Source organism: Vitis riparia, chromosome 16 (genome assembly GCF_004353265.1).
Source record: "Vitis riparia cultivar Riparia Gloire de Montpellier isolate 1030 chromosome 16, EGFV_Vit.rip_1.0, whole genome shotgun sequence".
In the NCBI taxonomy this organism is placed as follows: Eukaryota; Viridiplantae; Streptophyta; class Magnoliopsida; order Vitales; family Vitaceae; genus Vitis; species Vitis riparia.
Genome location: NC_048446.1, coordinates 23,764,588 through 23,790,576, shown reverse-complemented (window position 1 = coordinate 23,790,576; position 25,989 = coordinate 23,764,588). Strand labels below are relative to the sequence as shown.

At 35.6% G+C, this 25,989-nt stretch overlaps 4 protein-coding genes across 7 annotated transcripts in view; 3 read left to right on the top strand and 1 right to left on the bottom strand.

Moving 5' to 3' along the window:
- Positions 1-1,453, bottom strand: part of LOC117933728 (structural maintenance of chromosomes flexible hinge domain-containing protein GMI1) — a 37,913-nt gene extending 36,460 nt beyond the window's left edge. For 2 of the 3 annotated variants that reach the window (XM_034855241.1, XM_034855245.1), the window contains exons 1-2: positions 1,264-1,453; positions 89-466 (exon numbers count right to left, since the gene is read on the bottom strand). In XM_034855241.1, coding sequence (XP_034711132.1) covers positions 89-448 — 360 coding nt within the window. In that variant the 5' untranslated portion in view covers positions 449-466; positions 1,264-1,453. The remainder of the gene's footprint in view (positions 1-88; positions 467-1,263) is intronic. The other variant, XM_034855244.1, reaches the window with a different exon arrangement.
- A 10,943-nt stretch (positions 1,454-12,396) lies between these two features.
- Positions 12,397-16,036, top strand: LOC117934299 (protein IQ-DOMAIN 1). Of its 2 annotated transcripts, none has more exons than XM_034855982.1 (4): positions 12,397-12,969; positions 13,877-14,179; positions 14,645-15,010; positions 15,215-16,036. In XM_034855982.1, the coding sequence occupies exons 1-4, from the start codon at positions 12,889-12,891 to the stop codon at positions 15,851-15,853; spliced, it is 1,389 nt and encodes a 462-aa protein (XP_034711873.1). In that variant the 5' UTR covers positions 12,397-12,888; the 3' UTR covers positions 15,854-16,036. The 2 variants fall into 2 exon arrangements, with proteins under 2 accessions (XP_034711873.1, XP_034711871.1); XM_034855980.1 differs by having other exon boundaries at positions 13,862-14,179.
- A 1,072-nt stretch (positions 16,037-17,108) lies between these two features.
- LOC117933849 (starch synthase 1, chloroplastic/amyloplastic) lies at positions 17,109-23,987 on the top strand. The gene is made up of 14 exons (XM_034855408.1): positions 17,109-17,601; positions 18,852-19,213; positions 19,327-19,404; positions 19,505-19,629; positions 19,759-19,840; positions 20,196-20,369; positions 20,549-20,630; positions 21,074-21,228; positions 21,311-21,400; positions 22,904-23,028; positions 23,113-23,221; positions 23,318-23,373; positions 23,459-23,498; positions 23,602-23,987. Exons 1-14 carry the CDS (start codon positions 17,337-17,339, stop codon positions 23,758-23,760), a joined length of 1,902 nt encoding a protein of 633 aa, XP_034711299.1. The 5' UTR covers positions 17,109-17,336; the 3' UTR covers positions 23,761-23,987.
- Positions 23,988-24,084: 97 nt separating this feature from the next.
- On the top strand, positions 24,085-25,753 carry LOC117933851 (phytolongin Phyl2.2). Its single transcript, XM_034855410.1, has one exon. It carries the CDS (start codon positions 24,657-24,659, stop codon positions 25,476-25,478), a length of 822 nt encoding a protein of 273 aa, XP_034711301.1. The 5' UTR covers positions 24,085-24,656; the 3' UTR covers positions 25,479-25,753.
- The last annotated feature ends 236 nt before the right edge of the window (positions 25,754-25,989 follow it).

Sequence of the window (25,989 nt, the reverse complement as noted above, 5' to 3'; positions counted from 1 at the left end):
AACAAAAAAACAAAAAAAAAAGCATCAAAATAAGCAAAACCCATTAATCCAAACAACAGGTGCAGTGAAAGCTAATGCAGAAACTCACATTAAGTTGTAAAATATGACATTTATGTGGCTCAAAATTCCTGAAATTGACAGTATGTTTCATTCTGTTTTCAGATGCGTCTACAAGAAATATATCTTTACTTTTCCACATTATTTTTTGCCTCGTTCCAGGCGATTCAAGTTGGCGATGAGTTCTGAAGTACTCTGTTCTCACCAAACCAATGAACTCTTGTAGAGGCATTAGAAGGTTGGACAACTTATGTTCATGTAAGTTCAAACCCAAGCTTGTGCCATTGGGTAAGAGAATCTTAAACTTGTAGATGGCACCTAGATCATTATGACCAGAAATTTCCACAATGGACCTCTTTTTGCCCCTCTGGGGGGGAACTTCTTCTTCCATGTATGGCAAATCAAAACTCTGTATCAGGAGAAGAAAAATCAAAGACAACAGATTTAGATGGTTTGAACAGTAAAATATCAAAGGCGGACTTCTCCAGTGGAGTTGCTTCCTTTTTTTCAAATGACGACTTTAACGAAAGAGGGCTCCGTAACAAGAAATAAAATAAATGATCAAAGCCTGTGAGGTTCTATAGAAACATTAAAATAGTGAAAATTTCAGAGGCGTTTCGAAGACTAGAAAATAACATATGGCAGGAGAAAACTCAAAGCATAGAAGAATTTTCTGAGATACTCTGCAAATTACCACACAGTGAAAGGCTGAAACAATAGATAGAAAGAACAAACAATAAAGTCAATTAGGAGAGTTTGGAAGCCTGGAAAATCCTCAAAACATCGAAAAAAAAACCTATAAATGCAATAAAGCTTTTCACCGGGACACAAACAGCCTTTTCCGTTCATCCAAAGAAAACGTCAACAAAATAATTCTTATAAAAATTCCAGAGTGAAGACACTTACGATCGCTCGGAAGCCAAACAAATCTCAAAACACAAAAACCAGAGATGCGAAATACTTCCAGACTCGAGTAAAACCAAATGCCAAACGATTTAAAACCATTCACTTTGATCCAAACTTCATAGAATGAACAAAACTAAAAAAAAGCAAGCTCCGCGTTTAAAAAAAACAACCAAAAAAAACCCTTCCATTTTCGAAAATGCCGACTTAGCAGAAAGCAAATAATAGTAAACGAAGATTTCGAAAGAAGTTTCAGGGAATGATGCTACAAAGAAAACTTCGTTGCAGGTTATCAATCCATACCTTCTTTCTGATTTTTCAGACGCTCAGTTAAAAGTTGATTTTCAGACGAACTGAGAAAGGAGAATTGGAGGGTTGGCTAGGGTTTCTAGAGAGGGAAAGAGAGTACTAATCTTGGGGTTTCTAGAGAGAGTGTGCGTGCAGATATAGTTGGAGCGAAGGAGGAAATGTGAAAAACCAGAGCATTTCTCTCGCAGAAAATGCACCTCGGGCGGGTCACTTAAATGCGCCGTGTGCGCACTAAGCTACGAAGTTTGATATTTTTTACTGGCACGTAGGCACCGGGGGAGGGAGCGGTGGGTCTAGCGTGTTCGGTGCGCACCCGGTTCATTTTAGACCAAGTGCACAGCCACGGCTCCAAGTGAGCTAACTGGCTAATTGATGCTAACGTACGCGAGACGGACAGTTCGCATAGCGTGCTGGTTTCGTGCCACGTTTGAAGACGATAATTAATGGGCCCCAAGAGCTCTGACACGTAGGACTGTCTGGAAGCGCCTTGCATTGGATAGAGTCCACGGCCCACACCCCACAGTGTACAATCTCGCCATTTTTCCATGTGCCAATCAGTGTTTTGTGTGGGCCCCACATATTGGGTACACGTAGGATGAGTACGACCGATATCTGCGCAGTGCGCACCGGCGCTGTTTAGAATTTGTTGCCGTTTTAATGTTAGCCGCCACTGTGAAAATCTAAATTGATTCCGGAAACTGTTGGGACTGGGGCCTGTTCCTGGACCAACCCCCAACGTTTTCCCCTTTTCTAACCTTTAAAATTAATAAATACAAAATATTTTTAAAATAAAAATAACCAAAAAAAACCTATTATATTATTAATTTTTATTTTTTCATCTTGTCTAAAAGTGGGTACATAATTTTTTTTAACATAATTGAAGACAATAATAATTATGATTTAAATTTTTTTAATATTTTATTGATTATGCAGAGTTAATAAAATTTGAAAATGGTATTTCAATTTATAGAATTTTAAGGAATATTTATTAATTATATAAATAAATAAATAAAATCCTTTTCCGTTATGGAGTCAACTTGGTCAAGCTTATACCAAATAAGTTTTTTATTGACAACTATAAAGAAAAGTTACCAAATCAAATTCTCCTCTTAAAGTAAAAAAGGTAAAGGTATTTTTATTCGTTAATTTATTTAATATTAAAAATTAAAATCAAGTAGGTTTTTTAGTTCGAATTAAAGTCATAAAACAATTCGCTGAATCAAAATGTCAACTTACATTTTTTTTAACAATAATTAATCTTAAATATGAAATTTATTTTTCGCATTTTTTAAATTATATTTTGTATACATAATACATATGTCTAATGATGGTAGTGGTCGCGTACTGCCACGAGTCAACTTTTCCTATTCTGAGCTTTCTGTTTCTTGCAGGCGAAGAAAGGGCGTGGGATGCGCATTGCGCGCCATGGTGTTGTTTAGAGTCTTCAGACACTAATTTTCCAAAAGCAACGTAAACTGCATGGGCGGGATTTTGAAAGGTGGAGGTGAGAAGTCGTACAGCTTATAACTTTATAATAACCCGATTGCACCAAATTATTAAATCATTATTAATAATTATAAGAGAAGTCTCAAAAGTCAAAACTCACATGAATGATAAATAAATAAATATTTTTTAAAACTTTTGTTAATTCCAGCCAAAAACAGATAAAATAACAAAAACAAAAGCAAAAAGAATTAAGAAATGAACAAAATAATAAAATGATTATATTATAAACACTTTCTCTGCAGCCAGATGTGAAGGCTTTGAAACGAGGGGGTGGACACCCCCGTCACTTTCCGAAAGTTAGTAAAACTGCATGGGCCTATGATAATTTGACACGTGGCCGGCAGTACTTTTATAACTTTATATTTTTGTCCTTTTATACTTTTTCCTGTATTAAAAAAAAAATGAAGCACTTTTGAAACTTAAAATAAAAAATAGAAAAGGATATTCCATTTCATTCCCCAATTAAAAAGTGTTTCTAAATATTTCTTAGAATTTTTAGGTTCTATAAATATAAATTTTAAAATGCGATTTTAAGTCTTATTTAAAAATATCGTTTGAGGGAATAGATAACCTTAAAAAAAAAAACTAAAAATACCCCATTAATTTTTTTTTTTACTTTTTAATACTTAATAAAAATAAAATATTAAAATACTATTATTGATTACTATTTAGTTTTAAATTCTATTTAAAATTAACGCCTAAAGCTAATATAAAATTTTTTGACTCATTACTGTATTTTAAAGTTTTTAACTATATTTGGTTGTTTTATTTGTTTGGATCTCATGCCAAATTAATAAAATAATAATAATAATAATTGGAAGCTTTGTTCATTCTAAATATTTATTTAACCAAATTTTAATTTTAATATTTTATGTAAGTGTTATCAAAATCAAAATGTCACTTTTATTTTTAGTAGATGTAAAAAAATTAATTTTTTGTACTCTTTTTTTCTTTTTACAATTTACAATTCACGGGGTGTGTGTTTTGGAATGTTTTTTTTTAAAGTGTATTTAAAAAAATTAAGTAAATTTTGTATTGTATAATAAGAGGATAGTATCTTCACAAAAAAAATAAATAAATAAAGAAAATAAAGTTTGACAAGTGTTGTTAAAATTTGTTTTTGGGCAACCAATCCATCGATTGTTCAACCAATTGGTGAATCAATAAATTGGTTTCTCACCTGGTTAACCTCTAATCATCGGGATTGGTTTGATTTGAATTTTTAATATTAAAAAACCTTTGTTAACAATGAAAATACATATCAAAAATAAGATTTTATAATTATAAAAATCAATATCATTTTTCATAAGAATCCTAATAATGTATAAATGAGTTATATTAAAAAAAACTTTTAAATACTTTTTTTTTTAAATAACTTAGTTTTTAAAGGTTAATGTAAAAATATGTTTATTCTAGTTTGATTGCACAAGTCCTGCTTTAACAAGCCTAATGTCACTAACATTTAACTACCTCTTCAAAATGTTTTTCTTTATTTTTCTCAAAACTTTTTAAGCTACTTAACATATTGCTTCTTCTTAATTAATCTATGAAAATCTTTTTTATATATCTTACTTGAAACTAATACATTTGATAATATTTTAAATATTTTTTTGGAAAAAACATTTTTAGAAGAATTATTTATTGAATATTTATTTACGAAACCTTACAAGTGATTTTTGAATATTTTAAAAATATTTTTTAAAATTTTGTAAAATGTCTTTATAGACCCCCATTTGGAAGACCATTCTTTTGTTCCCATTTTCTTTTGCCAAATGGTAGAGTTTTGGGGAGCACGTGCTACATTTAGTGAGATGTTAGCAAATGGCAACATATTGGAGTGGAGGATGACCTCTGCAAGTAAGCAAGTTGCATGGGACGCATGGACAAGAACATTGCTACCTTGTCATGATGGTGGTTAAGATTGAGACATTTTTTGAATGAGCAGAGGAGAAAAGGGTACAATAGAACTGGTGGAAGCTTGGGGGGGAGGGAAGCAAAAGGAGCTAGGTGTTATAAGGTAGTAAGGAAAAAGAAAAAATAATAGTAAAAAAAAAAAAAAAAAGGCCTACTAACTCTCAGGTAGATAAAGTAGGGGGAAGGGAGGAGAGAGGAGAGAGGGAGGGTTATTGATTGGTTTTGGAGGAGAAGGGATAATTGGAAGAAGATATTCCACACGTCCAGATAGGAGTCTTCCAGGATTGGCTCTTTGTTCTCAATTTGGATTCACCATCTTGGGTCAAAATAGAGGGCAAATTGGTTTGTATTTCTGTGATATCAAACATGGATCAACAGTCCGTCACAGTTCACCAGTTCATAGCCGCCATTGCTTCCATTCAAGAGGCCTTGACTAATCTTAGACAAAAGATGGGTAGTCTGCAGAGTAGACAACCTATAGCTCAGGACAAGGTGCCTCATGATTCGTTGTCGCCTCCACCACCACTACCACTCGATCAAACAGTGCCACAGGCCTCACCTTATCTATTACACGGTTAATCCGAGGTCATCCTACCTACAACAGTACACACCACCATCCCTGAAGATATAAACGCATGGATCGTATCGAGCAGCGAATCAGGCAGTTGAGAGTATCTGACGATTCAATTGTTTGGGATGATCTTGATAGTATACCGGTGGTCAGTCTACCAGCCAAGTTCAGGATACCTGACATTAAGAAATACATGGGCGTTGGTTATCCCCACATACATCTTTGACTCTATAGTACCGTGATGAGGACCCATGGGTTAGACAAGTCGCAAATGATTACCATGTTCCCTTTATCAAGTGGCGCATCCTAGTGTTGGTTCACATCTTTGGAGTCCTCACAACGCAGGACATGGTATGACCTAGCTCAGGAATTTTTGTGACAGTTTTCATTTAATGTTGTTGTAGATGTGTCGAGGAGAGAGCTAAAGGCTTTGAGACAGAGATCAAATGAGTTCATTTCTTTCTTCATCTCCCGTTAGTGGGGGAAAATAGCAGAGATTGTTGATAGACCATAAGAGAGCGATCAAATACAAATGATTTTGAGGAGACTGTAGCCCAGGATTGCTAGACATGTGGTCGGAGTACCTTTTACAAACTTTGGATCTCTGGTTTTAGCGTTGTATGACGTGGATGATGGCATTTTGAGAGGATTATGGTATGATTCTTCCCTTGTTGATGCTAAGGGGAAGAAACCAGTTAGAGGACTGAGGTCAAATGTGGGCACTATTACTTCTACTAGTCAGAGGCCTCCTAAGTGTCATCAGTCATTTTCACAGCCTGTTGAGACTTACCCTTCTTATTCACCTCATTAGTATAAGTCACAGACACCTCTTGAGTTGCATGATCAGACTTACCCGTTTTCTACACTAGGACAACCGCATTATGTAATATTGGGCACAGAGAGGCTTCTAGTTTCATATCCTGCTATAGTATAGCCATGTTATGCAACACGGATCATAGAGAGACCTCCAGCTTTATACCCTAGACATAGAGCTCCACATGCGTCTACTTCTTTTACTTTGAAGATATCGATGCAGTTTTCATAGGTGGGTATGTCATTAAGCTATGCTCTTCGAAAGCTCATAGATGCTGGATTATTGACGCTTCTTGGTCATAGGCCATTACTTCAGCCTATTCCATCACAATTTAGGATGGATCTACACTATGCATATCATCAAGGGCTAGGACATGGGACCAATCATTGTACTACTTTAAGGCACGCCATCCAGGACTTGATAGATCAGGGTTTGGTTCACTTGGGTCAACTAAGTGTAACCACTAACCCTCTACCAGCTCATACTTCACATATGGTCACTCCTCTAGCCGACGACATACATTTCATGGCATTCATTGAGTCGGATGATCGCATTCACATGTTGAGTTGGGATGATTATGAGCCAAAGCTTATAGTAGCATAAGAGAGTTATGAGGTTGATGGAGTGATCTTAGACCCACAGGCATCCACACCATTTAGATTGGTTCCTGACACACCACCAGTGCAATTGACTACGGTTGGGCCGTTGATTTGCCATGTTATAGCATTCAGTCTCCGTTTATACTAACTCGAGATCCTGATGAGACGGTTACTCAGGATGTTTAGTATGTCATCCGTGGAGGTAGGGTAGTACGACAACAGCCTCCCACAATTGCTAGACCTTTAGAGGGTGATACCAACCGAAAAGAGATCAACCACAATCACAACTTAGAAGACACCCACCTTTCCTTGAACACTCTGCTGCGAATAAGGCTCTAATGTCAAAGTCCTTGCCAACAAGTCAAAATGTAAATGTTAGACCCCGTGCACCACAAAAGAAATTTGCTTATGGGAGTGATTCAAAATAGTTAGCTACTAGCAAAACTTCAAGTCAAGCCAGGGGATTGGTTAAACAAAGACTATATCCAGGGATGTTGTCTAGTCAGGACCATGCCATTACTCATTATGGTGTTGTTACTAAATCTTCAGAGTGTAGATTCTGATTCAAGATTAAGGTTATGGGATTGTGTCCAACCATAACACACTAGTGAACTTTGAAACTGTGTGGCTACAAACCAACAAAGCAATGCAGATGGCTATAACTAATTATCCAACACCTGTCCTACCTCCTTGGGCCCATTCCCACATGGCCATGCATGGCCATTCCCAGTGCACCACCGAAAAGCCAAGTGTCATCCTCTTAATTCTTCATCTTTTAATTTTCAAATAATTTTCAAAATTCCAATTTTCAAAATTTAATTTTTGAAACTCCAATTTTCAAGTTTAATTTTCAAAACTATAATTTTCAAAACTCCAATTTCTAAATAATTTTTAAAACTCCAGTTTTTTTTTTTTCAAATTTAATATTCAAAACTCCAATTTTCAAAACTTCAATTGTCAAATAATTTTCAAAACTTCAATTCTCAAATAATTTTCCAATTTCCAATTTTTAAAATTTAATTTTCAAAACTCCATTTTTTTTTTTTCAAATTTAATCTTCAAAACTCTAATTTTCAAGTTTAATTTTCAAAACTTTAAATTTTCAAATAATTTTAATTCCACTCGTGTTTTCAAATAAATTTAAGTCCTTTTTTTTTCTTCTTCATTCCTTTGGACTTAGAGTCACCAAAAATATCATTTTTAATAACACATGCTACTTTTCCCTTCAGGTAAACATTTTCACAAATTTTCTTTGACTTAAAAAATAATTTTTCATTTTTCTCGATTTTTTTTTTATATATAAATATGAATGAGTTTTCATAACTCCAAAACAATGGAATTTATGATATTAATTCATGCAAAATCAATTGGGTTTTGTTGGGGACCCTACATATGAGATTTCTCTTCTTGATTGTCAATTGTTATTCTTAATGAATATTGTTGATTTTTGTCTTACTCTTTAATATGCATGTGATAATTTTATACTTGAGCTAACTTTGTTTCTATGATAGCACATTATTATTCGTTGTTAAGGTACGCTCTCGCTCTTACTTTGTTTATTTATTCTCCATGCATGATTGACTTCCAATGTATGATTATTCCTTAGTATTAATTGATTTATTTGTTAATTGTCATACTTGTCTTGTTTTATTTAATAGAGACTCGTTTTTAAGGACTTGGAGGGTGGTTACAGTCTTTTACCGTACCTTCCTAATAGGTAACCTGTCTTTCGAACTTGACTTTAGTTTTTCACAGACTTGTTTTTCTTTCAAGAGTCACACTTAGAGTTTTTCTTTTTATTTTGTTTTTCCCTTAAAAAAATAAAACAAAAATAAGTCACGGCTCCAAGTCTTTTTCTAAAATTTAAATTTTTTTTCACCAATAAATAAAGGAGCGAGTTTAACATCAAGTGGGAATGCATCGTACAAAATGTAGGGTCCACAGTCTTTTTTCCAAAAAAAAAAAAAACTCACCCTTTTATATAAGAAATATTTTTTAAAAGTATCATCAAATTAACTCTAACTTAAAATCTTTATTTTGTTACCATCATGGAAAATTAATACCAGCAAAAGTAAAAACCCAACGGCATCATTGTCCTTTTACCTAAGTTTTAAAGTTTTTTTTTTCCGTTAACTTTGAGTAAAGAGAAGGAAGTGGACGAAAAAGGTGATAAAGCGTTAGATTCCATAATTTTATTAAAAAACAATAAAATAATTAGAGAATCTAAAAAAGCTTGACTTCAAATAGAATTCCCCCCCAAGTCCATTTAAACGTTCAAAATTGTCAATTGAATTCACAATCACATCCTTCCAAACCCTAGAATGATTAATTAATGGGCTGCAATCCAAAACTTAAAAGATAGATAAATTAGATGCGTTACACCAACCCTTAATAAGATGTAAAGGAATGCTTAAATCTCATGATTGCCATAAGTAGTTGAGATCTCAAATCATCTACTTAGTCATTTCTTTCTTTACCATTAGATAGTAGATGAGAGAGGTGTTGCTTATAATCCACTTGTTCCAACTCAAATTTCATACTATTTTGCTAAAAGTGACCACCCAACACCCTCATCTTCCAATCTTATAAGACTAGTCTTTCAATTACATGCCCCCTTTTTAGGGTACTTTCAATCACTTTCAAGTCCATAAGCTTTTGCTTATTATGTGGGTTGATTTGATATTTTGTTTTATTGCGAAGGTCAATTTATTTGTTTGCCCCATTATTATAAGTTGTAAATTTTTAATAAATAGGATCTCAACACTACCTTTGCATAACCAGAAAGGAACTTACATAAAAAACATGTTTTGTAACTATTTTATGAGATCATTAATACACACGGAGAAGTTGATCAATGTCCTAATTGTTTTAAAGTTAGTAAACTTTTAATTATTATGTGTACAAAGGTGCAATTTCCATATATTAGTCCGACTAAATCCAAACCCAACTCACGATTTAACGTTTTATAATATTTATAACATATATTATTTTATGTAATATATATATATATATATATGTAAGAAAAAATATCAAATTACATTATATTATATATTTTTCTGTATTTTTTTAGAAAACTTTACAAATTTATGTTTATTTTTTATTTTTTTTTCTTTAAATTTTATCTTATTTATTACTTAAAATTCATATAAATGTATAAATAAAATAAGTTTTCGTAAAAAGTATTATAAATGCATTTTATATTATGTAACCCAACTTGACCCTAACATGAAAAACCTGAAATCAACATGAATCTAGAAAAATGATGTTGGGTTGAGATTAGATTGAATTTGAGTTGAATATCTTGAGTAGAAGTTTGGTTGGGCTTGAGTTAATCATTAACTCGACTATTCTGTCTAAGTTGCAACCCTAAGGATTCCAGAACAACTTAATTTTTATTATTTATTATTATGTGGGTCAATTCCTTTTTCTTTTCTTTTTCTTTTTTTTTTAATGATATTATAAATTAGTATTATTGTTCATCTCTTATTTGAGATAACATTTTATTTTTAGTGTGAAACAACTTGTCATAAAAAAGTTTTGCAAAAACATTAGAATGTAATTTCCTTATTAATTATTTTTAAAAAAAAAACCTCTTTTATTGAAATTATTCACATACATCCAAAGATATTTTATGAGATTAAAAAGAGCTTTTAGCTCTAAAAAGGCAAGCCAAATGAGATTTAAAGGATTACTCTTGAAAAACCAAATGGGATTTAATAATTTTTTTTATAATATTTCTATTATTTCCTAAAAATCATGATTGTAACTTTCAATTAAACAAAAAGGGAACATATACCAAACTAGCCCTAAATCATTGAACATCTATCTCTCAATATGGTTAAATTATACCAAAAATAAAATATACAGTAAATTTAACTACGTTATTTTAAATAGTTCTAAGGAATAAAATTCTATTTTGGAAAGGAAGAATGAAAAGGTTTTTCCACTTATTATTTTCTACGAAGATATTATGGACTTGTATGTAATACAAAAGTTGTTGGTCTAGTTTTCATATTTTCAATTGATTCCATAATACTCTAATAAACCAACACACACTTGAAAACACTTTTAAACTTTGGTTTTAAAAATCATCATATTTTTAGAAAAAAAAACAAATTATTTTTACTAGTAGTTTCCAAACAAAGCATTATTGACTTGACATCAACATTACACTTGTATTTGTTTTTGGTCCCAAACAAAGCATTATTGACTTAACATCAACCTCACATTTTTGTTCTCTTTTTTGTCACGACTCATTTATGTAACCATATGATCATATCTCAATACTTTCCTTAGGGTAAGGTACCCTACAGACAAACAAAAAAAGTAGATCTATAATTATTTCTATGTTTTAATTTAACAAATTTGGCCTCACACCTATGCATACATACATTCATCGGTGGTCCTCCTCCGACATGCACGCACGGAGAATGGTCCTCCGATGAAAAACCCTTCCATGAAGAAAGGTACTTGTGACCAAACCCAATCAACCCTACTAAAATCAATCCAACGTTTCTAGGTATAATTTGCTTGAATTTTGCCTTTAAGTGCAAGCAAAATGAGCCATCTTCTTTAAACTAAAATCTAGACGTGAGAGGTTGGATCTAGAAAATGTGGGTGAGAAAAAGTTCTTTCCTTCCCACCAAGCAATGAGAGAAGAAAAATATGGGGAATTTATTTATGTGGTGCACACCATATTGACCTTATTGTAAATGGGTTCCATGATATAGACCCTACTCACCCACTTGCGTTTACTTGTAACAGTCTCCCAACTCCCAAAAAATGAAAGAGTAAATGTTATTGGGTAGGTATAATATATATAATAGTAATAATATAAGGGCATTTAATAGAGGGCATGCATGGGATGAATAAAAATAATTATTAACTTAGGTCTTACATAATATAACAAAATATGCAACATGTTTTGTTGTGTAAAATTGAGTAATATTTAATGAATATGATAAAATAATTTAAAATAATTCTGATTAGTGTATAGGTTTTTTTTATTAATATGGTGCTATATAATTTAAAAATAATTTTCCCTTACATATTAATCCAAATTCAATTCAAGTAATTTTCTAGATTTTGAAAAAATAATTTTAAAATTTCTACCAAATGATTAGGTGTTATTTGGGTATATTTATTGTTTTATTATATCTTCTAAAAATAAAAATTAATATTAAATCTTATATAAAATGTAAAACTCTTCTTGACCTGTCTAAAAGGATAATAATTTTTTAAAAAATTATTTTCAAAATTAATATATTAAAAAATTTTATTACTTCAAAATTTGAAGTAATGCTGGTCTTTGTGCATTTTTTTTTGGTTTATATAAAAATAGCTTATATTTAATAATTTTTTTTGGTTTGTAGAAAAGATTGTTTATATTTAATAAAAATTTTACCATATTAATCTAATTCCTATAAAATATGGTGTAAATATTTTAAATATTTAACAAACAATAAAGAAAAATTAAATCTCCAAATTATATTATATGGAAATTGGAGAGATCATTTATGAATAAAGAACCATTATAAATAATTTCTTAAAAGATGCCGTGGCAACGAGGGCAATTTTTTTGCTTGCGTGTCAAAGCAGAATGCACGTGAGGAGGCCAATTTTTGGTTACGTGTCAGAAGCAGAGTTGACCACGTCAACAGATCCAACAGAACTCTTTCCTCCGTGAAAACGATAAATTCCAACGGCGATTCCGCGGGTGTGCAGTTACTCTCCTCACACCATTCGTCCACTCTCTCTCAACACTTTCTCTCTCTAGAGCCCACCTCCTTGTCTATCTGTATATCTTCATTGCTCTCTTTTTCTTCTTCTGCTTCATCAATTCTCATCTCAGCTCTGTTTCTGATCTCAAAGCGATGCCGTTTTGTGGGTCTTCATATGCCCATTGCCCTCATCTTACTCATCAGCGATCGTCTCAGGTCCGATTCTGATCACAAAACTGTGCCGTTTCCTTGGTACGTGCGTTCGTAGCTCTCAGCTTCTTCATCAGTGTTCATCTCAGCTAAGACTCAGATAACAAAACGCCGCCATATCATGGTCAGAGCTCGTCGTGCTGATTAATAAACGGCGTTGTTTCGTGGGTGTTGACCCGGCTTTCGGTTTCTGGGTTTGGATTGGAAGCTTGGATGAGGGTTTGAGGTCAAGGTTTTTGACGTGGGTGTTTGGTAATTGTGGTGGCAATCTGACCGTCGCCGGAGATGGGGAAGAAGGGTGGCGGGTGGTTATCGTCGGTAAAGAAAGTGTTCAAATCTCCGTCCAAGGAGTCGCCGGAGAAGAAGGTAAACTTTTCTGTTATTTTCCATGGAAGTGATGCGAGCGCCTCTGGTTTTGATTTAGGAGCGCCACCCTTTCATCAGGGACTGTGAGTTGATTGGTTGATGTGTGGTTAGAGCCTAGAGGGTGCTCTTTCAATATAAATTCATTATTTTTCCAGTATATAGTTATTTTTACCGAACATTTAGAAATGGGTAAGTAAGAAATTAAATGTATTTTGTCTAATCATTATTAAATCAGTAATAAATAAATAAATAAATTGTTATGAAAGTGGGTAAGTAAAAATTAAATGCATTTTTTTTATTGGATCTATGAGGGTAATTCAGGGATTAACTTTTTTAAATGATTTCACCTAATAATAAATAAAATCTATAATTATTTTCCTGTGGTACGATAACTTTATCATAGGCAAGTCAAAATCATTCAAACATAATTATATTCTTAATTTTATAAAAAAAAAATGCATTAGAGGTTATTCAAATATTATCTCAAAATTTATAATAATAATAATTATAGGTATAATCATTCATTCATTTATTACAGAGGCAAAGGTTCATATACCTATAATTTAAAAATAAATAAATAAAATTACAGCGATGTTAGATTCTCGAAATTCAATCATTTGCTAAACAGACAAAGGGAACAAACAAGCCATGCTTATGGACTTGCAGGAGAGGAATGAATATAGGGTTGGATTTTTGTTGGGAGCAACATTTAAAGGCAACCTACTCTTTGATGAGTGCATAAAGGGCATGGTCCCATATCAACACATGTAGAGCTCAGGACACATTGTTATCAAGCCAACTATGCCATCACATCATCCCCCATTGATCTCCATGTGCTTCTTGTTGGCATCATTCACTATGATTTCTGATCAGTGTCTGTTGTTGGATCAAGGGCTTCAATTTGAAGAAGGCTGATGTGGAGAAGTGCCACAATGAGGCACCGGAGGTTGTGTCATTCGAGCACTTTCCGGCGGAGAGTTCGCCGGATGTTACTAATGATGACAGTGATAGGGAGGAGGAGGGGTCGTCTCCGGTGACTGGGGATAGGAGCCATGCTATTGCTGTTGCTGTGGCAACTGCTGCAGCGGCCGAAGCGGCTGTTGCAGCTGCGCAGGCTGCTGCAAAGGTTGTTAGGTTGGCCGGGTATGGCCGCCACTCCAAGGAAGATAGGGCTGCTACCATCATACAGTCTTATTACAGGGGATATCTGGTGAGCTTCTCTCTCAAGCACTCATCAAACACTCTGCATTTTTTGATGCCCTTCTGCTTAAATTAAATAGATTGAAGCTTTTGCATACTAATTGAGGAATGACACTATGTGTTTGATTGGGGAATGTTGTGAATACCGGGTTGTTCTCTCTCAGGCACACATCAAGCACACTGCCTTTTTCGAAATCCTTTTGCTTAGATTGGATAGATTGAAGCTTTTGTGTACTAATTGAGGAATAGAAACCATCTTTTAGAGGAAAAATTGAACTATGTTAGCATTGAGAACCGACATAGTTTAGGTGTTTGATTAAAGAAGGTTGTGAATACTTGGTAATTCTCTGTCAAGCACACATCAAACACTTTGCATTTTACGATACCCTTTTTGCTTAAATGGAACAAATTAGAGTAGCACTATGTGTTTGGTAATTTGGGCAATTCATTGGATAATGTTGTGATTTCTTTGTAGGCTCGTCGGGCCTTGCGTGCTTTGAAGGGACTGGTGAGGCTGCAAGCGTTGGTGAGGGGTCATAATGTGCGTAAGCAAGCGCAAATGACCATGCGGTGTATGCAAGCATTGGTGCGTGTGCAGGCAAGGGTGCGGGCGCGGAGGCTTCAACTAGCCCATGAGAAGGTTCAGCAGAGGGTGGAGGACGAAGGGGAGAGAACACATGAGGAAGAACAGGCAAAGACAAAGATCCCAGTCAAGAAGCTTGAGGCCGAAGGTTGGAATGGCAAGCACCAAAGGTCGGAGAAGATGAAAGAAAATCAGACGAGAAAACATGATGCTGTGATGAAAAGGGAGAGAGCCCTTGCCTATGCTTTTAGCTACCAGGTTAGTTTAAAAGTTTCATATCCTTTTCGTCACCTCTATATTATTAATTTCATGGAAAATGCTAAAGTAGAGCACTAAAAGTCAAAAAAAAAAAAAAAAAATTCATATCGGTGGTATGAATATGATGAGATATTCATCTATGTACTTTAGTGAGACCCTAATTTCATATGTACCCTTATCTCATTTCTATTTTTGATACAACAGCAACAAGAATCAAGCCCGAGTCGAAACGATGGTGGGTTGAATGACAATGAGCGGGAGAAGTCCCAATGGGGGTGGAATTGGCTCGAGCGTTGGATGGCTTCACAGCCCTACCACTTTCGCCAATCCAGTCCTCATGACCCCTCTTACATGACCCTCCCCACCACCGATAACATGTCGGAGAAGACAGTAGAAATGGACGTCATCAGCCCTCCAGGGCTCGACAATATCTACACAGGCCAACATGGACAACATGTTTTCGGAGACTCATTTCGCACACCCACTGACCCGACCCGACAACTTAAGCAGCCAAGCTCAGACAATGTCCCTAGCTACATGGCCCCAACCAAATCCACAAGGGCCAAATTTCGCGCCCAAGGCCCAACGAAGCCCCGCCCTGCTCCGCAGATGCCCCAGTGGAACCCCTCAACAAAGAAAGCACCATTCCTCGGGTCAGGTTGTGACTCCTCAAGCTCGGGTGGAGGGACTGCGACCACAACATACCCAACACCGAGAAGCCCAAGCCCAAAGGCTAATGGACAGAGGGCGCAGGCAAGGCGGGTTGTCAGGTTCAACCCGGACTCAAATGGGGCAGAGGAATGGATGGTCCATGTGGGAGGTTGGAGACATGATTTCGGATGATTTTGCTAGGGTTTGAATGATGTGTCATGTGTGTGGTATGATGTATGAAAAGTAGCATTAATACATTATTATTTATTTGCCACCCATACTTGTTTGTTTGGTGTCATGTTGTGTTGTTTGAAAATTAATAAACACTTGTATGATTAGCTATGATGAAAGCGATCTTGTTTATCTTTTATGAAATTCTAAACTTGACCTCAAAAACCCTTTCGTGTTTTTTTTTTTTTTTTTGCTATTATGAGGTAAAATTGCTCTTCAAATGCAGATAATTTAAATTTTCGAGTTTTATTTGATTTTTTTTAAACCTTTATATTTTGTATTATATTAAATAAGTTGTTAAGTTTGAATATAAATTTAATATAGTTAGTATTAATATCATATTATTATTATCTATTAACATTATATAAAGCATCGTAAAACCTATAATTTTAACCCTTCAAACCAATAATACATAAATATTAATTTATTAATATAAAGGGTTATTCATTTAATATAATATAAATTTATTTATTATAAATTACATTAATATGAACTCATTATGGGTTTATTTATCATCAACAATATTCATAATTTATGATTAATAAAGAGTTATTCAATGTAAGGTAGTTTTTGTTTTTTGGCTAAATATAAAATTTTAAAATATTTGATTTTTTTATTAAATTAAAAGTAATTTATTGATATTAACTAACATAATTAAAATAAATTTGTTATTAATACGTTGATTTTAGTCATTAGTTGATATCAACAAATTACTTTTACCTAAATAGAAAAAAATCAAATATTTTAACTTTTTTTATTTAATAAAAAAACAAACACCATTTAAGTTATTTTATTAAAAAAAATTCTATTATATTTTATAAAATATTAAAAAAGTTATATTCTATTACTTCAACTCACATATATTTTTAAGTAGATTTATAAAAGGGGTCAATGATTTAAAAAATAATTTAATGTATTTGGATTTATAAAATAAATTATTTTATTTTTAACGATTTCTAATAAGATAATAAATTATATCTTATGCTAATAAGTCTTATTTTTTAGTATAGATAGGTGAAAATACGTTTTGTGATAAAACACGTGTCTCTTTCCTGTGTGGCCACGTTTTATCAAAATGCAGTTCGGTATGGTATAATACGGTACCTCAATTCAAGTGATGCATTAGATCTCGACACATCACCTGGGCCTACATGATCTGACGTGGTGGCGGAGCAACCGATTTTGGAGCCGACACTGGATCTTGCTGTTCAAGGTTCTGTGCGGTCGAGTCGATCACGGATGCATCACGTGAGATCCAACGGTAGGGACTGATTGGAGTGGATATGAAGTTCTTGTGACTCTGGAACTACGTGAGGATTCCCCGTTTAGATTTTCTCTCAATTTCCCAGATTTTCTCTCTTCCTTTTCACAAGAACATGTGATCACTTGCTTTACAGCTCTCCCTCTCCCTCTCTCTCTCTCTCCTTCTCTTTCTCTGTCTAACATGGAGTCCCTGCAATCTCCTCTTGTTCTCTCGTCCAAACTTCTTCCAAATTCATTAAAAAAGCCAGTTTTAGAAGTGGGGTTTGCTTGCTTTTTCAAACAAAGAAGAGTCATCCAATCTGTTTCAATCAAAAGATCAGTTGTGTGCTGTAGCAGAAAAGGAGGTGGTGGTGGCTCTCAAGATGGGTCTTCTGCCATGCTAGTGAATACTGAGAAGAAGGATGCCTCGGACTCTGTTGGGTTCCACTTGGTTCCTCCTCCATCCGGTATGTGCATACTTAACTTAAAAAGACAAATTTTATTTTTGGCGTTTTTTGAATTGGCTTTTACACCTCTGCATCTGGGTTTGTGTTGTTTTGCCTTCTTCTGATGTATTTTTGATGGGTTTGGTTTGAACTTTTGCATCTGGGTTTGTGTTGTTTGGCCTTCTATTGGTGGATTTTTAATGGGTTGTTTGTTCTGCTTCTTCTGCGATTTTGGCTTAACAATTTCTCAATGATTACAGTAACACTTTACCTCTTTCTTTTCTTTTCCTTTAGATTTGTCAATTGCTCTTGTTGCTGTCTTGAATAGTCTAATTGTTTAATGATTGGTATAAACCCTTTTGGTTGTTTACAGTTATTCTTTTTCATGTCATCCTTGATGTAAGATCATTGAGTGTTTTTATTGTTTGAGGGTCTGCATAGTATATGCAAAAGTTTCATGTCTTAATTTTGATTAATTTTGGAAATAGAGTTGGTTGGACTGATTCCATATATGACATTGAATTGGGTGATAACATGTGGTGAGGAGCAATTGTGACCCCACTATTGACATGGTAAGGGATTTTGATGCACTGAATTGGGATCTTTGCTTCTAAGTTCTGATGTATGCCATGATATATATGGCTGATTGGCCCTTATAGCCATCTGATTAGAGCTAATTTTTTTATCATGTATGCCATGAAAATTGTGCTATCATACTGCAAGACTGATTTTGAACCATGTTCTCATTGAAGAAGCAGTAGTTTTTTAATCATGGGTCCTCAATTCTGGATTGAAAGTAATGTTTTTCATCTCATATATATCATTCATGGGTGACCGATACATATTAGTATTCTGTGGCCATCACTTCTCCCAGGGTTGGTCTGACTTTCTAGATCAACTACATTTATTCCTAGTTGGTCTCAATCTGAAGGTTTGTACAATTCTGAAAGAGCTAGTTGTTGGAGTCTGAAAGATCCGTTTTAATCTGCAGTTACAATCACTTTATCTAGCCAAGGGTATCTTGGAAGAAAAATTGACGGGAACCATAGTTTTGTTCCCTGCATTTGAAGCATGTGGAAGTTGTTCTGTTTTGGAAGGATGCCTTAGTTATACTAAACCTTTTTTCATTATTTCCAAAAATAATTCTAGAGTTCCAAATGATCATGAATGGTGAATAATTTCCAAATCCTGAATTTGTCACTTTAGCTGGTGTATTTTGATTATGAACGTGTTCAGTAATTGACTGCGAATGTTGCAAACTTCTGCTACAGGTGATAATGGAGTCATTGACCCTCATGAGAAGTTATCTACTCAAAAAGAAGCAGAAACTGGAAACAGTGAAGGTGAGGAGGAAAGAAAAACCAAAGTGACCTACAATATTGTTTTTGTTACCTCTGAATCAGCACCATATTCAAAGACTGGAGGTCTAGGAGATGTCTGTGGTTCTTTGCCTATAGCTCTAGCTGCTCATGGGCATCGTGTAATGGTTGTATCACCTAGATACCAAAATGGTACTTGTTCAGATGAAATTTTTTCAGGTGCTTCAGATCTTGAGCACCCCATCAAGGTCCATTGCTTTGGAGGGGTGCAGGAAGTCTCCTTCTTCCATGAGTACAGAGCAGGTGTAGACTGGGTGAGAAATTTCGGCACATACATAACTTACTACCTTTTTTTTTCCAAATAATTGTATAGTATATACAGAGATGAGTAGAGAATCTTCATTACCTGAACTCCCTCTTTCTTTAGGTATTTGTGGACCACCCTTCATATCATAGACCAGGAACTCCATATGGTGATGGTTATGGCGCTTTTGGTGATAATCAGGTATGCGTATAACTATTCTAGTCATGGAGTTGAGCTCATTGGAGAAGTAGGCCCTTCTCTATTCACTAACAAGACATTGTTTCCTATTTTGTTTTTGCAGTTTCGGTTCACTTTACTTTGCCATGCAGCATGTGAGGCTCCATTGGTGCTTCCATTGGGAGGGTTTACCTATGGGGAAAAATGTTTGTTTCTTGTTAATGATTGGCATGCAAGCCTAGTGCCAGTGTAAGTGATTTTCTTGCTAATGCCCATGATACTTGTTTCTAGTTGCTGTTTTTATAATTTGTGGTAACCATTTTTGGATAAAATCAGTAAAGGTGGTTGAGATGCTGAGTTTTTCTTGTCTTGGTTCAGGCTTTTGGCTGCCAAGTATCGTCCACATGGAGTTTATAAAGATGCACGAACTGTTCTTGTAATACACAACCTTGCACATCAGGTACAAATTCTGCACTATCTACTCTAAATAATTCAATTCGAATGTTCTGATTGAGAGATCCCTTAAAGGTTACTCTATAATCCTACTATTGGTATTAGAGACATGAACTCATGAAGCAAACAAATATCCAATGATTTCTGTATTCAGTGTCACATATTGGAGATTTTTTGGTGTTAACCAACTCAAGAATCACTTACCAGCCATAAGACACATGCATCAGAGAGTAGCTTAGCTTTGTTCTTACACTATAAGCCTCTCACAGTCCATGAAACTCAGGAATTGACCATTCATATACTGGTATCTTGAAAGTATAATTCTGCAAAAATGATTTAGAAACTTATGTCGCATGTACCAGGGGGTGGAACCTGCAGTAACTTACGATAATTTGGGGCTGCCTCCTGAGTGGTATGGGGCTGTGGAATGGGTGTTTCCCACATGGGCAAGGACGCATGCTCTTGACCCGGGCCAAGCTGTCAATCTTCTGAAGGGTGCTATTGTGACAGTTGATCGGATACTGACAGTTAGCAAGGTAATAAAATCACTAGGCATATTCCTTCTTGGAGGTTTCTCATTTGGTGAAATAGCAGGTACTGCTTGGTGTCATATACCAGTTCATCGCAATATACCCATTACTTCTACCAGACAAATGCCTTATATCTCGCAATTTTCCAGTACTCTTCATGTTACGGTTTTTCCTTCTGGTTGCAGGGCTATGCTTGGGAAGTAACAACTCCCGAAGGTGGATATGGTCTGCATGAGCTCCTGACCAGTCGAAAAGCTGTTATAAATGGTATGTGTTTTGAACTTCATATCAGCAATGCCACTTATGTGACTAAATATTTTATTGGATGAAAGAACAAAAAATAAAACAAAAAAAACCCCTCATGATTAAGAGGTCAAAGGCCCATATAGCTCTATGTATAGGTTAGTAGTGAAAAAGCATTCATATAGCTGATCTCGAGTAGTTGAATTTGAGGCTTCACAAGCTAACTACTATGCTGGACATTTTTTTCATATTGAGTCAAGGATCAATCTTTGACAAAATTTCAAGAATTTTTTACACCATGTCTAAATTTCAACAATAGTCTGAATCAGTATTAAATTTGCATGATCCTAGGAGAAAAAAAAATAATGGTTTATATATCACCTGTTCCACATATTTGTTCATAGGTCTGTAAAGGTGTCTCAGCTGTTGATGTTGTTTTTCAAACTAAATTTTATGGTTATAACCAGGGATCACAAATGGTATTGATGTTTCCGAATGGGATCCATCCTCAGATGAGCATATTCCCTTCCATTACTCTGCTGAAGATCTCTCTGGGAAGGTTCAATGCAAGATTGCTTTGCAGAAGGAATTAGGCCTTCCCATTAGGCCGGATTGTCCATTGGTGAGAGCACATTCCTATTTGTGCATTGGTGTTATAGTAGTTACCTGCTCTAGCATTTATCATCTAAGTCAGAGTTTTGTAGATTGGATTCATTGGGAGATTGGACTACCAGAAAGGAATCGATGTGATTCGGTTGGCAACTCCAGAGCTTATGGGAGAGGACGTCCAATTGGTAAGTTCTATCTCATTAGAAAGATATGGTTGAAGGCATCCAAGGAAAACTGAACTTGTAGTATGAGTGAAGCCTGACTAAAGTTTTCCCCAGTAGGAAGTTTAAGTATGTCTTCGCCTTCTTTTTCTTCCCTTGACAAAGCTTCATCAATCGCTCATTCAACCATTCTTCCTTTCCTTTGTGCCCAAAACACCCGAAAAATCCTCTTCGTGTAGAAATTTGTGGCTTCAAGTACACAGAAGCACCCATCCCCATACTAGCTAAACTAGCTATTAGCCCAAGGGTTCTCGTAATCATGTTTTGATAATAACAAATCATGGTTAAGTTACTAATTGATTTGAATTATAAAGAATTTCAGGTGTTGATTTGAAAATTCATCAAATGACCTAATGGATGCAAGATCAAGACTTTTGAAAGACCTTTTAATCATAGGAAACATATGTAAGATGAATGCATGGGTACACTTAGGATTTTTATATCATTTCATGCATCTTTAAAACTCAGTTTATGCTTTAAAGTTACATTTCCATCAAAATCCAAGTTCTATCAAATGAACCTAAGGCAAAACGTTTCAAAATTGGCATATTATTTTACCTAAAGACCTTGCCTAAGTGCTAGAAGAAAAAAATACCAGAAAAGATAGGTTTTTGGGCCAAAAATGGTGAACTGGTCGAAGCACTAGCCAATCGGCTCAACCGGCTAGGGTACCGGTCGACCGGTTACTCCTTCCTAGTCGAGGTCCGATCGAGAGATGCAAAAAACACTCTCTCTTCTAGTAGCCTTTCTTTCCCGATCGAGAGATTTGCCTTCCCGGTCGAGGTTCGATCGAGGGTAACGGTCACCTGCCAAGCATTAAATGCTCTAACGGTTAGTGAATCGATCGACCCCCAGCTCGACTGGTCGAGACCACTTTTTGACTTCTTGGCTCCCGATGTTAGAAACCTATAAATTGAAAGCTTCACTTCATTTATGAGCAAGAGAACACCTGTATTTACTTGTTTACCTACTTGTTCTTGTCATAAAAGTTTTCATTCTTTTCTTGATGCATTAAATCTTCATTTGCATATTCTTTAGTGCACCTTTGTGATTCATCCTAGCCTTGAGTTGTCTTTGAGCCATTATTGAGCTAGATTGAGAGATTCAAACTTGTCAATTGAGTGTTAAAACCTTCAAGTGAGTAGAGACTTGAAGAGATTGTGTAAGAGTCCATTGGAGCCAGAATCCAAGTGTAAAAAGTGATTAGAAGCTTAGTTGAAGCTTTAAGTATAAGTGAAACCCTCACTTGGTTAGGAGCTTGAGGAGAGTGGATGTAGGCAAGGAAGTGTCGAACCACTATAAATATGAGTTTGCTTTCTATATCCTTATCTCTTTATATTTGTGCTTCTTGTGCTTAATTTTATTGTATTTAAAAAGAATTTTTTTTAACTCCAATTCACCCCCCTCTTGGGTGTTTTTATCTATTTAGATTAGTTCTTTATTTTCTCACTAGCTAATTTGTTTCAGGTCATGCTTGGGTCTGGGAACCCAGAGGATGAAGAGTGGATGAGAGTGATGGAATCAACATACAGGGACAAGTTCCGTGGTTGGGTTGGATTTAATGTCCCAATTTCTCATAGAATAACTGCAAGGTAATTCAAAGATTTGTGTTTCATAGTTCAGATTTCCTCAAAAAACTCAACGACATAAACTCACTGAAGTTCTGAAATGAATAGCTGTGACATCCTGTTGATGCCATCAAGATTCGAACCTTGTGGACTAAACCAGCTCTATGCAATGAGATATGGGGCTGTACCAGTTGTACATGGCACTGGAGGACTCAGAGTGAGTTGACTGTCAAAAAAACTTGACACACATTGTTCTCTATATCTCTATGTCACTCATTATGCATCAAATTAACTCCTGCTCTTCGTATTTCAGGATACAGTAGAGAATTTCAATCCATATGCTGGAGGAGGCAGCGGTGAAGGAACCGGGTATGCTTTTTAAATTTCATGGATGCCCCCACATTAATCAGAAAAACTTAAGGTCTTACACCCTTTTCATGGAATGTTTCAACAGGTGGACGTTTTCTCCCCTGTCAAAAGACACTATGCTGGCGGTAAATCTTCAGTTTCCTCTGTTTCCTTTTGTCAGTTTTTGGATTCTTGGTTCTGGGTTCCTCCTTTCCCCATTTCTTAACATCAATGGGTGACTATCAACAGGCACTGAGAGTTGCTATCAGGACATACCGGGAACACAAGCCCTCCTGGGAGAGGTTGATGAAGAGAGGAATGGAGAAAGATTATACATGGGATAAAGCTGCACTTGAATACGAGCAGGTCTTCAAATGGGCCTTCATCGATCCGCCTTACGTTAGCTAGAAACAAACCCAGAAGAAGAAGAATAAGAAGAAGAAGAAAAAGAAGCTAACAAAAAGGAATACACCATAGATTGCGGAGTGTTAGTTCTTCCTTGTATATAGAGGAGGGGGAGGATCATATAACACTTTCTTTTTTGCCCATGTCCAAGACTGGTTCAAGGTTTTTTCCATTCTTTTTCCTTGTCAAACCCCTTTTTGATTGATTAATAATTATATTCTTGATTCTTAGATCTGTAATTTTCGATCTTCCAACACGCTTCAAGTAAACAGGTTCTGTGTAGTGAACCCAAAACGGAGAAACCTACCGAACATGAAAGGTTTCATTAGTTTTTTAAATCGTTTTAAAGTGCCCCTTTTCACTCAGAGCCAAAAAAACGGCACCGTTTCCACGAACGGAGAATATTGAGATGTGCCACGTGTCAGAACTATACTCAATGGTATTTCCGTCATTACATTGTTCGGTAAGGGCAATTCAGCTGAAGGAGGTGATATTCCCTTGCGATCTCTCCATTCCCGACCTCAGAGGTTCCAATTTCTACGGAGAGAGAGAGAGAGGGAAACTGGAAAGTGAGAGAATAAAAAAATAATAATTTCGAAATTTCTTGCAATTATACTATCCTCTCCTCGGATCAGCATCTTCTCCAGCTCCCAGCCATCTGCGGATTTTTCGATGCTGTTGGTGATTTGTGATTCTCGATCCTTTTTTTATTTAGCCATTGAGAGTCTGCATTTCTGCGGATTCGATTACTGATTTCTGATTCATAGATTGCGGTTTGTATCGATTGGTTTGTTCGATGCGGAACTTAGCATTCTGAGCTTTCTACGGATTCGATCAATGATCTTTGAGCTATTTGATATATAAATTGTGGTTCTTTGTGTGAAATTGCGGTGCTATCGATGATTTCGGATCCGAAATTAGTCTTCTACGCCTGCATTTCCAAGGGGACTACGATTCTGGCGGAGTTTAATTCAGTGGATCCGGATCTGCAAACCCTAGCTCTCAAATGCCTGGAGAAAGCTCCTGCGTTGCACTCCATGTTCTCCCATACAGTTCGACAACGGACGTACACGTTCTTGCTAGACGAGCCCGATCCGTATGTTTATTTTGGCATTTTCGATGAAAAGATGGAGAGATATGAGACGCTATGGTTCCTCAATCGGGTAAAAGAGGCGTTCAAGGGCATGATTCGGAATGATCCGATAAAGAATTTCGATGATCTTAGCTCTCATTGCTTTCAAGGAGAATTCAATCCCGTTTTTCGGCAATTATTGTCTCATCCGGTGGAGCCAGAGCAATTGAATTTGGATTTGAATTCGAGTTTGCCTCAAAATGTCTTGAAAGATAAACGAAATTTGAGTCTGGATTGTTCTACCAGAGGGAAGAGGATTGTATCCTTGCCATTGCTTGGGAAGCCAGGTAAGGGGCTGAAGAAGAAGAAGAGATTATCGGGTGAAGTCAATGGCGATACCCGAGATCATCTAATGGAGAATAAGGTGGTTGATGTATCAGATGATGGCGGTAGCCAAACAAGGGATTTTCCGGCTTCTATGCAAAAGAATGGTGGATATTTGGGCGACATGGCTGCAGGAAGACAAAAGGCGAAGCAAGTCTGGAAGCAACAAGTTTGGATGGTGTTGATACTGGACTTGTGTGTGTGTTCCGTATTGTTCGGAGTTTGGTTGTGGATTTGCAGGGGCTTCAGGTGCGTTGATGGTTGAATTATGGGTTACAGATCTGAAGTGGGTGTTCTTGTTTCTTCTCAAGAATTCAGCAAAGAATTAAGATGAGAACTTAATAGCGGAACAGTAATGTGGATTCATTCAACTCGTACTTTACTGATGTCATTGAGTTCTCAAAAGTGTGGTAATGCTTCTTGTTTCCTACATGAGCTGTGTGTATGAATATCATGAAGAGCCATATAGCTCTTCTTTTACGTATTTACGTAATGCTTCAAATTGTGAATATCCAAAAACCTGACCTCTGCCATCGCAAATTTCGAATGTTTCTATTTCTTTTGAAGTTCGTAGCACTGTTGCACTTCAATCGACCCAAAAGCACGAATGCAGATTCTTTCAATAACAGCTTTTCATATAAGCACCGAGGATTTAAGATAATTTATTTTCCTTCTCACCTTATACATACTGCGTCCTAGACTTACAGAAGCTTATCCAGTATCTTATCCATCCTATTACCATTATTGGGGGCCAAGAAAGATAAGAAACTGGGAAG